General features: G+C 40.4%; 1 protein-coding gene across 1 annotated transcript in view; it reads left to right on the forward strand.

The window, feature by feature from the left end:
* Window positions 1-4601: 4601 nt before the first annotated feature.
* Window positions 4602-16560, forward strand: part of zc3h18 (zinc finger CCCH-type containing 18) — a 59798-nt gene continuing 47839 nt past the window's right edge. Inside the window, exons 1-3 of the mRNA XM_085359518.1 lie at window positions 4602-5027; window positions 5641-6596; window positions 12665-12749. Of these exons, the coding sequence (XP_085215644.1) occupies window positions 5682-6596; window positions 12665-12749 (1000 nt within the window). The 5' untranslated portion in view covers window positions 4602-5027; window positions 5641-5681. The remainder of the gene's footprint in view (window positions 5028-5640; window positions 6597-12664; window positions 12750-16560) is intronic.

Here is a 16560-nt window from a genome sequence, read left to right on the forward strand (position 1 = left end):
GCCACGGTCGCCCACATATACACACTCAACTGGTGAACTGTCGGCTGTGCCAGTGACTGTTGTTATAACAGGTAATCCTAGCTCAAACACAACATAAAGGAATTCCCATTTGGCACCTTCTGTGGCCTTTGGAGCAAATCACTAAACAAGCTAGTAGAAATAAACAAATGATGCAGGTAAAGTAGCAAGACACGCGGGCAAGAAGTAACTGTGGCAAAACAACACAGGCAAAACAGGAGGAGTATAAACAAGAGAGTAGTTCCTCAAGGGATGGACCACAAAATAGTGGCTGCTGCACCTGCTGTGAATGCCTTCACAGCACCGATCATTTCACACACTTTTTTGTGTCTACCTTGCAACTGCTGGTTCAGCTTTTTAATTTCTTGATCCGGATTTTTGGCCAGATCACCCACTCAGCATCTCTTAGTAGTATGTTATCCTCTCCTCTCATTGTCATGAAAGCCTCGATCTCACCCAATAAGAAAAAAAAAAAGCTTATGTCTGCTCAACACCGGACTTCCATGTGACTTTTGCACAAATGGGTCTCACCCTTTTACTCCTTTGATTTTTTTCTTTGTCCTCTTTTTTTGCCTTTTCGTCAAGTCTGTCTTCGTACGGACCTGCCGTGTTCTCCGTCGTTTTGTACATAACTGTTTTGGGGGCAAATAAAATGCAAGTAGGGATTAAAACCGCAGAATTAATGATTACCAAAGCTGGAAATACTAGCGCTTGATGCAGTGCTTTGATTTTGTTGCCTCTAGTGAATGCAACGCGCGAAATTCACGTGGTCTGTCAATCTCTATCAATGACTGTGGAAAACAGTCATTGATCTCTATTCAAGTCAATATAATACTTATTTGTAACCTACATCAACAATTATGTTATGATAAATTACGTAATAACTACAACAGAAGACTTACCTTAGTGGAAATGCTTGGAGCAGACTAACATATGAGCTGGAGTATTTGTTCTGAAACGTTATATCTGGTCTTCGAACGGCTGCAATCCGGGCCATCCGGATGTGACGTCATGCCTGCTGATGAATGATGCAGTGATAGTTCGAACATTTAGCAAAGTTTGGGTGCACTTTGCCATGTGCAATAAATCTGGAGTGAGGTCCTGTCACCTCTGCTACTCCATCAGTTGTTATAGAAACCAGTTTTTCAATGGATTTTTCCCCCCCCAACAAGTACCGCTTCATTGCATTGTAAATGCCAACTTCCTTGGTTTTCAGTGGCAGCAACGTCAAAAATTCCTCCTTTGTAGAAAAGTCATCACCATGTGTGCACAGCTAGCTGTGCCATATTACTGTAGTCCACAGACTCATCAGACTGAAGTAAATACCAGGAGCACCTGTGCAGGTCCAAATCTAGCTTTCTCTCTGCATCTGCTGACTGTGTTCAAGCCAAGCTGAACATTAGCGATAGCAGAAAGAATCTCAGTCTTATTTTCTCAATGATTCTGCCATTGCCTCTTTAATGATCTCGACATTGATGAAGGGTTTTTTGTGCTTGGTGAGGATGTGCACCACTTTAAATGATGCCTCGGTTGATGCGCTAGCGTTCTTTGTCTGTTTAGATGGTTGTTTTTGGAGGATAGTTTTCAATTCTTTTACCTTTTTTTTGCAGAGGTTGCTTCCCACTACAAAGTCCTGGGAAAGGTTGCTGTGAACTTTGGTGAAATGCTGCTCCGTGTTGCATTTTTTAGAGACACCAAGGTTCGTGCCACAGGTCAAACACACATACGCACACATTTGTGGAAAAAAAAACAAGTTGTTTCCCACTCCTCAAGAACATATTTTTTTCCCTCTTACTAGCATAACCAAACTCTGCTGCTATCATTGTTGCTAATAGCCTGGCACCTCGTCTGCCTGCTACCTCCATACGGCGTCTAACCGCTTCAATTGCTGACGGCACAAACTTTTGATTGACAGCTAGTTGACAAATAATTGTTTTATCTCAAGAGGGGTAGGGGTATATTTAATTTTAATTGGATGGAAAGCTTGGCCAGTTTCACCAATCTACAAATTATATTTGTTATTTTCTTGACCACTTTTGTTATTGATCCCTTTGGCAAGCTACTGAAAAAGGCCCTGTTCGCAAGTGATGTGGTGGAGACTCCTGCTGTACTCTGAGCCTCTCCCGTAGTAACTCTGGTGCCGCCTAGTTACACCGTATTCATGTTTACACATTACTGTGCTCATTTTCTATATTACTAACAAAATATGAAGAAATAAGGATTGGTTTCATTATGGGCAAGAATTTTTCAAGTTAGACGTTTCTGGAAATAAACAGACATTTTAAGTTTAATCAAACTAAAAGCAAATAATTTTTTTATAATCTACAAACGATTAGTTAGCTCAAACAAAGTGGCCTTTCTTGTTTAGACAGTTTATATTGGTTTGCCTATTGAAAACAGCAACTCATTTAAGACTTATTTAAGATTTTCAAATTTATGCCACAAGTGCATCTACTAGGGGGCTGAGGGATAGCACTGGCTGCCACCAGTATTAAGCATTAAGTTTTTCACTCAGCCACTCAACTTGCTGTGAGCTTAATGTGAGCTACTGTTTTCAAGGCAAAAAATAAATAAATAAATAAATAACAATGATCAAGAATTATGTTAAAAAGTTTATTAACTGCAACAATCAACATCATTGACGAAAATCTACTTTTATATAGTCACTGGTCATAATACTGATATGACACGTCTGTGGTCATGAAATCCTTCGAACGACTGGTGTTAGCCCATCTGAAAGACATTACAGGCCACCAGCTGGACCCTCTGCAGTTTGCCTACCGGGCAAACAGGTCGGTGGATGATGCAGTGAACATGGGGCTGCATTACATCCTGCAACACCTTGACCGCCCAGGAACTTATGCCAGGGTCCTGTTTGTGGACTTTAGTTCAGCTTTTAACACCATCGTGCCTGAACTTCTCTCCTCCAAACTCTCCCAGCTCAGCGTGTCACCAGCTACCTGTCAGTGGATCACCAGCTTCCTGACAGACAGAAAGCAACAAGTGAGGCTGGGGGAGATCACCTCTGAAACCCGGTCCCTCAGTATTGGTGCCCCTCAAGGATGTGTCCTCTCACCACTACTGTTCTCCCTCTACACTAACGACTGCACCTCCAAGAACTCGGCTGTCAAACTCCTAAAGTTTGCAGATGACACCACTGTCATTGGCCTCATTCAAGATGGTGATGAGTCTGCATACCGGCAGGAAGTTGAGCGGCTGGTACTCTGGTGCAGTCAGCACGATCTGGAGCTGAACACTCTTAAGACTGTAGAGATGACAGTGGACTTCAGGAGACATCCCTCAACTCTGCTCCCCCTCACCATATCAGATAGCCCTGTGTCAACTGTGAAGACCTTCAAGTTCCTGGGTACAACCATCTCCCAGGACCTGAAGTGGGAGACCAACATCAACTCCAACCTCAAAAAGACCCAGCAGAGGATGTACTTCCTGAGACAACTGGGGAAGTACAGTCTTCCACAGGAGCTGCTGATCCAGTTCTACACTGTGGTCATTGAGTCTGTCCTGTGCTCCTCCATCACAGTCTGGTATGGAGCAGCCACTAAACAGGACAGGAGCAGATTGCAGCGGACTGTACAGGCAGCAGAAAGGATCATCGGCACGCCCCTGCCCTCCATCCAGGATCTGTACCTCTCAAGAACCAGGAAACGGGCAGGGAAAATCATCACAGACCCCTCACACCCTGGACACAGACTTTTTGATCTGCTGCCCTCTGGCAGACGGTACAGAAGCCTGCAGACCAGGACCACCCGACACAGGAACAGTTTCTTTCCCCTCGCCATCTCCCTTCTTAACAGTTGACCTGTCACACTGCTCCCACTGCCAGGCTGCAGCTGCACCTTATGTACATTTTGTAGTATTCATTCCACCTCATTCATTTCTGTATTTTATGTATATAAGTTTAGATTCGTTATTTATAGTTGGTTTACAGAGCTTTGTGTATGTATGTGTAATGTGTATATATAGACACGTGTGTGTGTGTGTGTGTGTGTGTGTGTGTGTGTGTGTGTGTGTGTGTGTGTGTGATTTACATTGCTGTGTTTGAGAGCCACCATCTACCGGAACCAAATTCCCTGTATGTGTCTGCACATATACTTGGCCAATAAACACGATTCTGATTCTGATTCTGATGATTACTTTGTTGTTCTTTAGTGAACTAAACAAAGGTTTAAAAAAGTCTTTGGATATGGAGAACTGAAATAAATGAAATTAGACCAGTTAACTCAAATAGTTAATTCAAAAAGAATTAGTGGTAAAACATTGTATCCATATTACAGTTATTGTCAACAGAGATGAGAGTTCACCAAGTGAATTGAAGAGAAAACATTAATCAAAAATAATACTTACATGGAACGACGTAACTGCTCCCCAAAAATGTCTTCCATTATTTCTAAGTAACTGGTTAAAAATCATGTATGTCTAACAACATTGTTAAAATATTACAGATATTCTCCTGTCAACGTTGGACCATACTGATCTCAGATCTGCCCTGATTAGCTTTCAGCGCGGTTCCAACCACACGGTTGTCGTATTTTGATGACGTTGAGGTAATGGCCGCTCTCGCTGTGCCGTGCAGGGTGTTTTATTTTCATCGCTACAGCGGCTAAAAATAAAACCGTCTAATATTTATTGCAGACTGTAAAAAGTTATATCCGCGAGAGAGTGCAGCTGAAAAGGTAGAGGCGTGGTCTTTATAGAGCTTCGTGTCGGCAAGGTGATTAAAAATGTGTTGTTAGCTCCTAGCACAGTGTACTTGCTCTTTTAGCTTAGCTTCAGGGGAGGCTACATTGTTAACCGTAAGACGGCCAAGTGTACTGGTGCGAACGCTTCGTACTAAACCGGTAGTGTCCACTTATTTGTACGGTTAAGCCAAGCGTTTATAATCGCTGAAGAAAACTATCCATAGGTTGGGGACACTTTACTCGTTATTAGCTTTGTCTTCGCACCGCCAAGTTATGGGCCTTGTTGCGAACTAGCGCGACCCAGCCATTGTAAGTGTTACCAGTGACATTATGCTACAGGGAAACCTGTAGTCTTTATAAACTTGAGCATGTTATCTAATTATGTATACACATGTAGTTGTACCATGGAGCTATATGGAGACTTATATACACCTAAAACTAAATGGTGGTTGTTAGTTAGCTTGTTATAGCTAACGTTTACTTTGCTGGTGAATTAGCAGCGCCGGAAACTAATTTCATATAAAACATATACTGCTGTGATCAACATATAGCTACGTCTTAATCTCAGGAACGGTGTTATCAAAGTTAATAGAAATCGGTTCTTTTCCGTTCTTTGTGTCAGCTATCACCAAATGAACAAAAACAAGTATTTAACGTTATGGTGTATGACAGTTATATATTACTATAAAAGTTAACTGTACCATTTTTCTTTCAGTGGGTAGCGGAATTAACATATTTTTGTGGTGCATCATTTTAAATTTAATTTGTGATTATAGACATTTTATTGGTTAATTGTGACTGTTTTTAATTGACTGTTTTTAAATCGATTAACAAAAGGCACGTAGCATTACATTAAACAGTATTTAATTGCTATCAGATTACTGGTGACATACAGTTGTCTTTTCTTTCTTTTTTTTGGCAGATTGCTTTTTTTGTTTTTGTTTTGCACCAGAGTGGATTCACATGGATACTCCTGAAAGCCCTACCCAGTCCCCTCAGTCTCCTGAGGAGGAGGAGAAGGGTCTTTCTGACAGTGAGTTGCTGGAGTCTCCTAATGAAGAGGAGGACAGGGTCATTTCAGACAGCGAGATCCTCAATGAAGAAGGGGACATAGAAATGCTGGAAAGCCATGGAAAACATGTGGAATTAGAGGAAGAGGAGGATGAGGTGGTGCCTGACTTTGTGTCGGAGCCAGAGGATGAGGAACCTTTTGGAGAAATGGGAGAGTTGGGACAGGATGATGAGAGCATTGTGCTTATGGAGGGGAATGAAGACAGTCCTCAGGTGGCGGAGGAGAGGGAAAGAAAGGAGGATGAGGAGAGAGTTGTTAGCACTCCATTATCCCCAGACTCTGAGCCAGAACATGTCAAGAGCCTTAGTGCTGGAAAAGATGGAGAAGACTGGAAGGAAGGATATGATGACTACATAAAAGCTGCCTCTGCAGAATGTGAGGTAGCTGAAGTGGATGATCAAGAGGAGGATTACAAAAACAAAGATGAAGAGGATGGAAGAATAAGAGATGAAGAGACAAGGAGAGCTGCTGCGCTAAGGGAAGTGAAGGATGACTCTGTGTCAGTTTCCCGGGAACTGGACGAACATGAGCTTGATTATGATGAGGAGGTCCCAGAGGAGCCTGGCATCCCTACACACGAGGAGGACGATGAGGAAGACACAAAAGTAGAGGGAGATGAAGATGAGGAGGAAAGCGAGGACAAAAGCAGTAAAAAGGAGAAAAAATCAATCCTTCCACCATCTCCTAAACACAGCGAATCCAGGAGGACAGATGGGTCGAAAGGGCCGGAGAGGATACGCCAGGAATCCTTCAGAGACAAGAAGAAGGATGAGGATGATGGAGAAATTGATGAAGGAGAGATTGATGTAAGTTATTGTAGTTCTATTGGTAGTAGTGCTGCCTGATTTGCTGAGTGCAGGTAAATTGTAAAAATCCCTTGTGTTTGAAAATAAGCCTTTAGTCAGGAAGCACTGCTACTGTGTTTTTGTTTTATTGATAAACCTTTAGAACAAATAGCCTTAAACATAAAGAGTGGTGTTAAATCTGAAGAGAAAAAAAAATCCAAGTGGACTGGACCTAATTTGGCTGGATGCTCTTTATGCTACTGCTGAGTGTGTTGAGTGTGTGTTACACTCTCATAATAGGGAAATAAGAATATGAAGCCTTGTAGGCTTAACATTTTCAGAACTCAAAGGTTTCTTCTTTCTTTTTGTGTTTGAAGTCCATATTCTTCTCACGAGTCACGTTTTAGCATGCGAGTAAACGGTCTGTGTGAAGAGCAAAAGAGGGAAAACCAAAAAACGTCCAAATAGAGTTAGTATTTGATTAATAGTTGACTTATACATTCTTGTAAAACCTGAATAGAGCTGTGGATGAGAAAGCACACAATACAAGTCCCTTTGCAATATAATACATATACTGATATTCGGCCCACCACTGATGCGTTAATGCAATTCTGTTTTGTTTTTTATTTATTTTTTTAAATCAAGTAGTTCTGGAAAGTTTTGCCGCTGTACACTATCACATTAGATTTTTAATCAAATCAAAATGTGGTTGAAGTACAGATTTTCAATTTTAATTCAAGGGGTTTTACACAAGTATTTCATTGGGATTGGGTGATATAGCCTCATAATTACATCACAATATTTCAAGAATGTTTGTGATAACAATATTTACGATGCTAAGCAGAAATAATATTGTTATTGATACAATTTTTAAATTTAGTAGTGTTAGTATTTAGTAAGTATAAAATAACAGCTTAACAACTTGAGCTGTACAAAACAAAAGCATCTTGGGCCTTTAAAACCTCTGCACAGATACGGTCAAATAACTAAAACTAGAAATATGTTTTCAGTTTTGAATGTTTTATAGACTAGTGTGAAAAAGTATTTTTCCCCCTTTCTGACTCTCTTCCTGATTTCTATGTTTGTCACACTTAAACGTTTCAGATCATCAAACAAATGTAAATGTTACACACTGATAACACAAGTAAACACAAAATTAAATTTCTAAATGAAGGTGCGTGGGGGGGGGGTGAATAAGTTTTGCCAGGAAATATCTCTATGATCCCCAAGGCTTTTGGGAAGATACTGCTAATTCTGCTCTTGGAGGACAGTGTTTGGCCATGTGTTTATGACCTCAAGATGAAGCACAATTGTCTTTTGCATCAATACAATGGTCTAAAACACACCAGCAAGTTCACCTTTGAATGGCTTAAGAGAAACAAAATGAAGACTATGGAACAGGCAATCAATGTCCTGAATTGAATCTTATTGAAATTCCTGTGGCATGACCTTTAAAAAGGTGGTTCCTGTTAAAAAATCCTCCAATTTGGCTGAATTACAACAATTCTGCAAAGATGAGTGGGTCAAAATTCCTCCACAGCCCTCCAAGATACTTATTCCCAATTATTGCAATGGATTTAGCAGCAATCACTTTTTCACACAGGGCCATGTAGGTTTGGAATTTTTCCCCCTTAATAATAAAAACCTTCATGTAGAAACCGAATTTCATGTTTACTTTTGTTATCTTTAGCTAATGTTTACATTTTTTGATAATCTGAACATTTAAGTGTGACTGACATATACAACAATAGGAAATCAGCAAGTGGGCAAAACACTTTTACACACCACAGTATAGGCAGCCATAACAACTTCTGGACAACCCATTTGCTCCACCATAGTCCTATGTGTATTTGTAGCCTGCTTCTGCCTTAAGTGGTGAAAAAGGTTTTGCTTTCAACTTAAGTGTTTTGGTTTAGTTCTTTTTTTGCGGGGGTTTTGGGTTCTTGTTCTCTGACATGCCTAGGCATGTCTTGTTGTGCGCACTACAGAATGTAAACACAAGGGTTTTAAGGGTGTGAATTCTTAATTCGGTCATTTTAGAATTAGGTCATAGTAACTGGTAGGGCTGCTCAATTAATCGAATTTTAATCACGATTACGATCTGGGCTTTCAACGATCATTAAAAATGACTGAGCCGATTATTAGCCCCTCCCTCGTACTTTACTCTCGCGCTGCTCCGTGTGGCAAATCGAGCGCACCTCTCTGCATTTTGAACACGTGTCACAACAATTAAGAGCAGCGGTCTCCAACCTTTTTTGCGCCACGGACCGGTTTATGCCCGACAATATTTTCATGGACCGGCCTTTAAGGTGTCGTGGATACATACAACAAAATAAAACTAGTACCGGTACCGAAAAAAAAGATTTATTCATAACACACGTGAAAAGACCCAGGAAAACCAAGTAAACGATAAAAACGATAACAAAATAACACTGAAAACCGATAAAAACCCTGAAAACTATACATTTCACACCTGAGCCTCAACTCTCGCGGCCCGGTACCAAACGACTCACGGACCGGTACCGGTCCGAGGCCCGGCTGTTGGGGACCGCTGATTAAGAGGACCCGAGGGAAGCTCGGAAAGCTAAGCAGAAGTTATCTGGAGAGGAGAGTGACTGCCGCTGGTTGAAAAGAGAGGTAAAAAAAAACTTCAGTGGTGTGGAAACATTATGGGTCCGCAGAGTCAGACGTGGATCAAGTAGACATAGTGTGTAAACTTTGCTACGGTGTCGTAGCTGCACCACAGAGCAACACTGCGAAGTTTACTAAACATAGATGTTTACATTTTTCATTTATTTTTTATATTGCAAACATTTGCACTGTTATCAGTATTTGCACACTATTTTATATTATTTTTTGACAATCTTTAAAGTCATTATTCAATACATTGTTATTGTTAAATAAATATTGTCAAATAATCGAGATCTCAATTTCAGTGAAAATGATCGTGATTATCATTTTGCCATAATCGAGCAGCCCTAGTAACTGGTACCAGGTACTACTAGGGCTACCAGTTACCAGTTTTTTGCTATTTACTCAGCCGGGGTTCCAAGCGATCTGAGCAAGTACTAAAATGTGACGTCATTAGATTGCATGCCACCTATTGGTTGGTCAGTAGCATCACTCAATGAGTCATGAGAGCTTCTCATTCACGAAAGTCAAAACCACTATTTTTGAAACCCGGCAACAAGGGAAATGGCTAAACAAAAACAACGTCATGTTCCCCGAGTCTGACAAAAAAACAAAAACAAAACACAGACCAAGCACCAAGTATATTGTTTTCTCAGCGTCCATCTTTGTTGTAGCATTCGTGTCGCATGTTAATTACGTCACAGGATGCTTGGCACTGTTGCTATGATGACGAGCATGCACAAAAGATAGTACTGAAATATAATGGAAAACCAGTTGAGTCGTTATGAGTTGATCTGAGTAGGTACTGATGGAAAATTGGCTTTGATGTTTCAAAAAAACAAGTTCTAACATTGTTTGGAGTGAGCCCTAGTACTGTCTCCAAATTGAAGGCAGCGTTTCATATAATGGGGATTGTCAGACATGTTGCCCAATGAGCATCCGAAGGACACATCATGAAGACATCAGGTGATTGTAGGGCTGGGCGATATGACCCAAAATTCATATCTCGATATTTTTTAGCTGGATGGCGATATAAGATATATATCTCGATATTTTTTTTTAAAGCCATAAAGAAAGAACAAAAAGAGAGTTCTTAGTCAAAGCTGTGTCCCAGATGTCACACAGGCACTTTTATTAACATAGAGCAGATGTACATAAAATTTACTCAAAAATAAATTATGAGCATTTATTAAATAATAATGCTCCATAAATAAAAGAAAACAATGTTGTTTTTGTGCATAACAAAAAGCTCACAATTGTGCAGTCAAAATGTAAACTAAAAGATGCTGAGCACAATAACAAAGACAGATTTCACAGCTGCTCTGTTCCCAACTTGTACTGCGTGACTGACAGCCTGGAGTTTGAAATCCGCTTCGCAACCACGTCTCTTAACAGGTGCCATTTATAGTCCTTATACACAGTAGGGTAATATTACGTTGAAGCACAGTACGTATCACTCCGCGAGGCTCAGCCGTAATGCTCCGACAATCCATCAAGCGGTGCAGCTCCGTAGCTTACCAAAGTCGTACTAAAACATTTTTTGACAGATTGCTGAGCGCCGTGTAACACATAAAATCGGTTCGCGGCCATCAAGCACAACCAGAATTCATACATAAGGCGCGCTGTCAACTTTTGAGAAAATGAAAGGATTTTAGTCCGTGCAGCCCCTCTGGGCTGCATGGCGTTAGCGTGGTTAGCTCGTTAGCATGGTTAGCTAGCTAACACGTTGACGCCGTCCAGCCCCACGCACGGGGCGATGCGCAGTAACTCGTTAACGGAGATTTGCCGTGTCCATCTTGTCGCTTCCTGCAGGTGAAGCGATGGGGGAGGAGGGGGAGTTGTGTTCAGTGAAGGAGAGGCGAGGCCGAGTAACGTTGCGTAAAGACGAAAGTGGACGAAAGAGAGGCAAACTTGTGGCTCCACAAGTATAATTATAACGTAACATAGACTATATCGATATAAAGGATATTGTCACATCTTATATCTCGTATAAAAATATATCGATATTTTTTAAAAACTCGATATATCGCCCAGCTCTAGGTGATTGCGCTCCTCGGCCTGTACACCTGACCTGACAAGAAAAGAAAAAAAAAATCAGTGTGTTGAAATGCAACTTGTCAGTGTACCTGATTCAGAACGTATTCTACAAACCCCAACGTTACAGCTAACAGGTGGATTTTCCTGTTTCATTTTAGCTAGCCAACAACGAGGAGGCACTTACTGCCTAAAAGACAGAGCGTAAAAGTGGACAGAATGTACTTGTGGGGTTTTTTTTAAACATAAAACTGATTGCTGCAGCAAAGAGAAGTGCAAAAGCGGCTACCATTAGACGGCTTTTTAGTCTTGGTGTCCTCTTTTTCCTGTCAACAGACTGGGCTAACAAGTCTGTTAGTACCAACCAGCCAAGTGATGTCATGTTCTGCCTCTAGTGGAGAGGCAGAATGGGCACTAAAAGTCTTTATCTTATAACTGCCTGGATCAGCAGAATGTCACACACTAGTGATTGTTAGGGCTGGGTATTTTCACTGATTTTTTTAACTGATTCAATTCTGATTCACAAGGCCCCGGTTCGATTCAATTCCGTTTTTGACTCAGTCAGAAATATTATAATTAGGATAATTTATCTTGGATATGTACTTTTGAAAGAACCCTCTAAACCTTGTAAATAAAATATATTTATTTCCAAATTAGGAAAACGGATCCTAAAGCAGTTACAGTCTTGGACTTATTATTTAAAGTAAAGCCTCAGGGGTTTTTCTGAGGTTCCTGCTGGAAAATGACATGCCCAAAGTGAACGGACTATTTCTCTGCAATTACAAACTTGGTGTAAACCATCTAGGTATAAAAACAATGCTGACACTCGTGAGGCTTCATCAGAGGTGTAAGCATCACAGCAGATGCCTTTGTGTCAAAGTAACTGAGGCTAAAACCCAGAAAAATATAAAGGAGTTTTTACTGGCCTGATCTTTTATAGCACATAACCCTCTTGAAAATATGCTGCAAAATTCAGAGTTCGCAGTGACGAAACCTGCATTTTTGGATTCTGTGATGAGATGTTGGCTTTCAGCACCCGTGCCATCGAGTGAACAAGCTGTGTGTTTACATCTTTGTGTAGAATCTGTCTATCTGCTCTTTAATTTTTTCTATTTTATCTCTTTGGTGGTTGTTGAAATAGTTTTGTGAGCTTTTAGCTGAGATTCTGATATTTCTGGAAAAATACATTAATTTAAAAAAATGATTGCAGGATTTGATCGATATCGGATTATTCAAATTAAAATTGATTTGAATTAGGAAATCTTTTTTTTTTTAACCCATCCCCAATGATTGTTCCTCATTAGACATTTAAAATAATTTCTACTTTGCACTTGAAATACAAATAGCACACACTTCACAACAATAGTCTGGATACAGTGATGTGTTGTGAAGTGTCATGATTTGGCTTGTGTATGTGTATGCAGGATGATGATCTGGAGGAGGGGGAGGTCAAAGATCCTTCAGACAGGAAGATCCGACCACGTCCCATCTGCAGGTTTTTCATTAAAGGTAGGTGGTGAACAGCAGATGAAGTGTCGTAGTAAAGTATTTACCTTCATCCTTTTTACTTTTTCACATGGGGCATATACAGTGTTATACAGTGGTCCCCTGCTATAACGCAGTTCACCTTTTGCTGGTTTGCGGATTTTTTTTGGGTGCAATTTTGCATGCTTTTTAAAAATATTTTTACAGCACATTGTGTTCTGCGTCCTGATTGGCTGTAGACCATTGTCAATCAATCTTGTTTACATAAATCTTCGATCGCTAGCAGTGTGACTCTGAAGTGCTGTACTGTGTATGTTAGTAAGTTTTCTCCCCAACAAACACAACAATGTCGACAAAACATTTTGCATCGTCAAAGGCAACCGCAGGCGTCTTTGGTTTCATTCTATAATACTGGACTTATTTTTCTACGAAGGTTTGAACTTTGAGAGTGTTTAAACAAGAGAGAAAAGCGAGAAAATGTTCATGCCTGTCTGAGAAAACTGTATAAAGGGATATAGGGCAGGGATAGCTCAGTAGGTAAAGTGGTCACCCCATGATCGGAAGGTCGGCGGTTCGAATCCACCTAACGGCTACCCTGAGGTACCCCTGAGCAAGGTACCGTCCCTACACACTGCTCCCCGGGCGCCTGCTTAGTGGGCTGCCCACTGCTTCACTGAGTGAATGGGTCAAATGCAGAGAAAAACAAGTAATTTCCCCATGGGGATCAATAAAGTATCCATTATTATTATTATTATTATTATTATTAAAGTGTGTAGTGAGGGGTTTGATAGCCTTAAAACATCTATAATAATTGTAAAAAATAAAGTTGGCTACTTCACAGATTTCACCTATCGCGGCTTATTTTTAGAATGTAAGTCCCACGATAAACGAGGGACCACTGTATTTGATAGCTTTTTTTCCTCTAATAAATAATGTTTTAATAATTAAATTTTTTCTATTTACTTGGATTGTATTTATTTGGAATAATTTTCTAATATCAAAATTTGTTTGATCGGAAACATTTCTGTGTGAAGAATATGCAAAGAAAAAAAAATCTAAGAAATTTCAAAAGGGCAAATATTTTTTCAAGGCACTGTATATAGCCACTGTGACTCAAAGCACGTTGAGGCTAACGCTAGGCTAAATTGGCTTCTTTCAAAATGTTAGAGAGCCCACCCACCACTTTAATCAGACTCTATGACTGAGTACTTTAGTAGCAGTGGAAAGGAAAAACTCTGTTTTAACAAGAAGAAACCACTGAAAAACCAGGCTCAGGGAGGTGCAGCCATCTGCCGCGATAGGTTGGGGGTGACGGGAGGAAGATGAGACTAAAGACATGCTGTGGAAAAAAGTGAAAATACAGAGTCTAAACACGTTATGTGAAAAGGGGTGAGAAAAGGAGAAAAGCTCAATGCATCATGGGAAGCCCCCAGCAGCAGCAGCATAACTAAAGGTGGATTCAGGGTCATCTGATCCAGCCCTACCTGTATGATTTGTGCAATACTCAGAGACATGGCCAAGGTAAGAAAGGCTGAAAGACGACCACCACTGAACAAGACACACAAGCTGAAACGTCAAGACTGGGCCAAGAAATATCTCAAGACTGGTTTTTCTAAGGTTTTATGGACTGATGAAATGAGAGGGAGTCTTGATGGGCCAGATGGATGGGCCCGTGGCTGGATTGGTAAAGGGCAGAGAGCTCCAGTCCGACTCAGACGCCAGCAAGGTGGAGGTGGAGTACTGGTTTGGGCTGGTATCATCAAAGATGAGCTTGTGGGGCCTTTTCGGGTTGAGGATGGAGTCAAGCTCAACTCCCAGTCCTACTGCCAGTTTCTGGAAGACACCTTCTTCAAGCAGTGGTACAGGAAGAAGTCTGCATCCTTCAAGAAAAACATGATTTCCATGCAGGACAATGCTCCATCACACGCGTCCAAGTACTCCACAGCGTGGCTGGCAAGAAAGGATATAAGAGAAGAAAAACTAATGACATGGCCTCCTTGTTCACCTGATCTGAACCCCATTGAGAACCTGTGGTCCATCATCAAATGTGAGATTTACAAGGAGGGAAAACAGTACACCTCTCTGAACAGTGTCTGGGAGGCTGTGGTTGCTGCTGCACGCAATGTTGATGGTGAACAGATCAAAACACTGACAGAATCCATGGATGGCAGGCTTTTGAGTGTCCTTGCAAAGAAAGGTGGCTATATTGGTCGCTGATTTGTTTTTGTTTTGTTTTTGAATGTCAGAAATGTATATTTGTGAATGTGGAGATGTTATATTGGTTTCACTGGTAAAAATAAATAATTGAAATGGGTATATATTTGTTTTTTAAGTTGCCTAATAATTATGCACAGTAATAGTCACCTGCACACACAGATATCCCCCTAAAATAGCTAAAACTAAAAACAAACTAAAAACTACTTCCAAAAACATTCAGCTTTGATATTAATGAGTTTTTTGGGTTCATTGAGAACATGGTTGTTGTTCAATAATAACATTATTCCTCAAAAATACAACTTGCCTAATAATTCTGCACTCCCTGTAAGTATTTCTTTGTCACTCACCTTTTTCATTTGTGATGTGTTTATACACTGATCATTATCATAATCTCTGACTCTCTTCCATAGTGTTTTTTTTTTTTTTAAATCTTCCTCCCATCAACCCCAGCCAGTTGCATTGTAGTTCTGTCTGATGTTTCTTCCTATTAAAAGGGAGTTTTTTTCTTTCCCACTGTTGCCAACTGCTCGCTCATAAGGGGCCATTTGTTGCGGTTTTCTCTATATTATTGTAAAGTCCTTTACCTTACGATATAATGAACCTTGAGTCAACTGTTTTTGTGATTTGACACTTTATAAATAGAATTGAACAGTAGCCCATACGTACCCGTACCATAAGGCTGCGTCCACCGTGATAAGGTAATGTGGTATGGGCTCTTTCTCTTCTTCCTCATACTTTTCTTTTCCCATTAGAGATGTTCCTGGAGACTAATTTCTTAGTTGACTAAATGAGGAAAAATATTTGGACTAACTAGACTAAATAGTCTCTTGTTGTATACCTTGTTGGCATGTATTTTAAAAAAGTATTTTAATTAGAACCTAGCTTATCAGTGTGCTTTAATTGAACACAACTTACATAATGTCTGAACAGTTTTCTTCATCCATGTAATGATCAGTTATATCAAATGATAAAGCATTTATCATTGGTCCAAATCCAGGCCTCAAAGGCCAGTGTCCTCCAGGTTTTAGACATCACCCTGGATCAACACACCTCACTCAAATGATTATTACCATTACACCATTACAATGATTCAGTCATTACCAGGCCTATGGAAAACGTCAAGACATGTTGAGGAGGTAATTTAGCCATTTAAATCAGCTTCGTTGGATCAAGGACACATCTAAAACCTGCAGGACACTGGCCCTCGAGGCCTGGAGTTGGACACCCCTGGTATAGATTATTCAACATTTGTCCTGATTTTTGGTGTACCGTATTTTTTGGACCATATGTGCACTGGATTATATAAGATAAGATAAGACTTTATTGATCCCACAACGGGGAAATTTTTGCGTCACCTCACCTCATATGGTGCACTGTCGATGAACGCGTCTGTTTTCATACATAAGGCGCACAGGATTATAAGGTGCATTAAGCGAAACAAAACAGTCAGATAATTCAAAATTTACTCAACTGATTCTTCTTGCTTCCTCCACTTCCTTACCATTCATTCATTAATGTTGAATTCTCTCGCAGCTGCTCTATTCTCATGTTGTTTCAGTATATTAATTACTAACTTCACATTGTGGATGGATTATCTCAGTTGTTCTCCTGACTGAAG

The sequence above is a fragment of the Diplotaxodon limnothrissa genome, linkage group LG7 (genome assembly GCF_057381915.1).
Source record: "Diplotaxodon limnothrissa isolate DT_005_m linkage group LG7, D_limnothrissa_male_GT1.1, whole genome shotgun sequence".
NCBI classification, from domain to species: Eukaryota; Metazoa; Chordata; class Actinopteri; order Cichliformes; family Cichlidae; genus Diplotaxodon; species Diplotaxodon limnothrissa.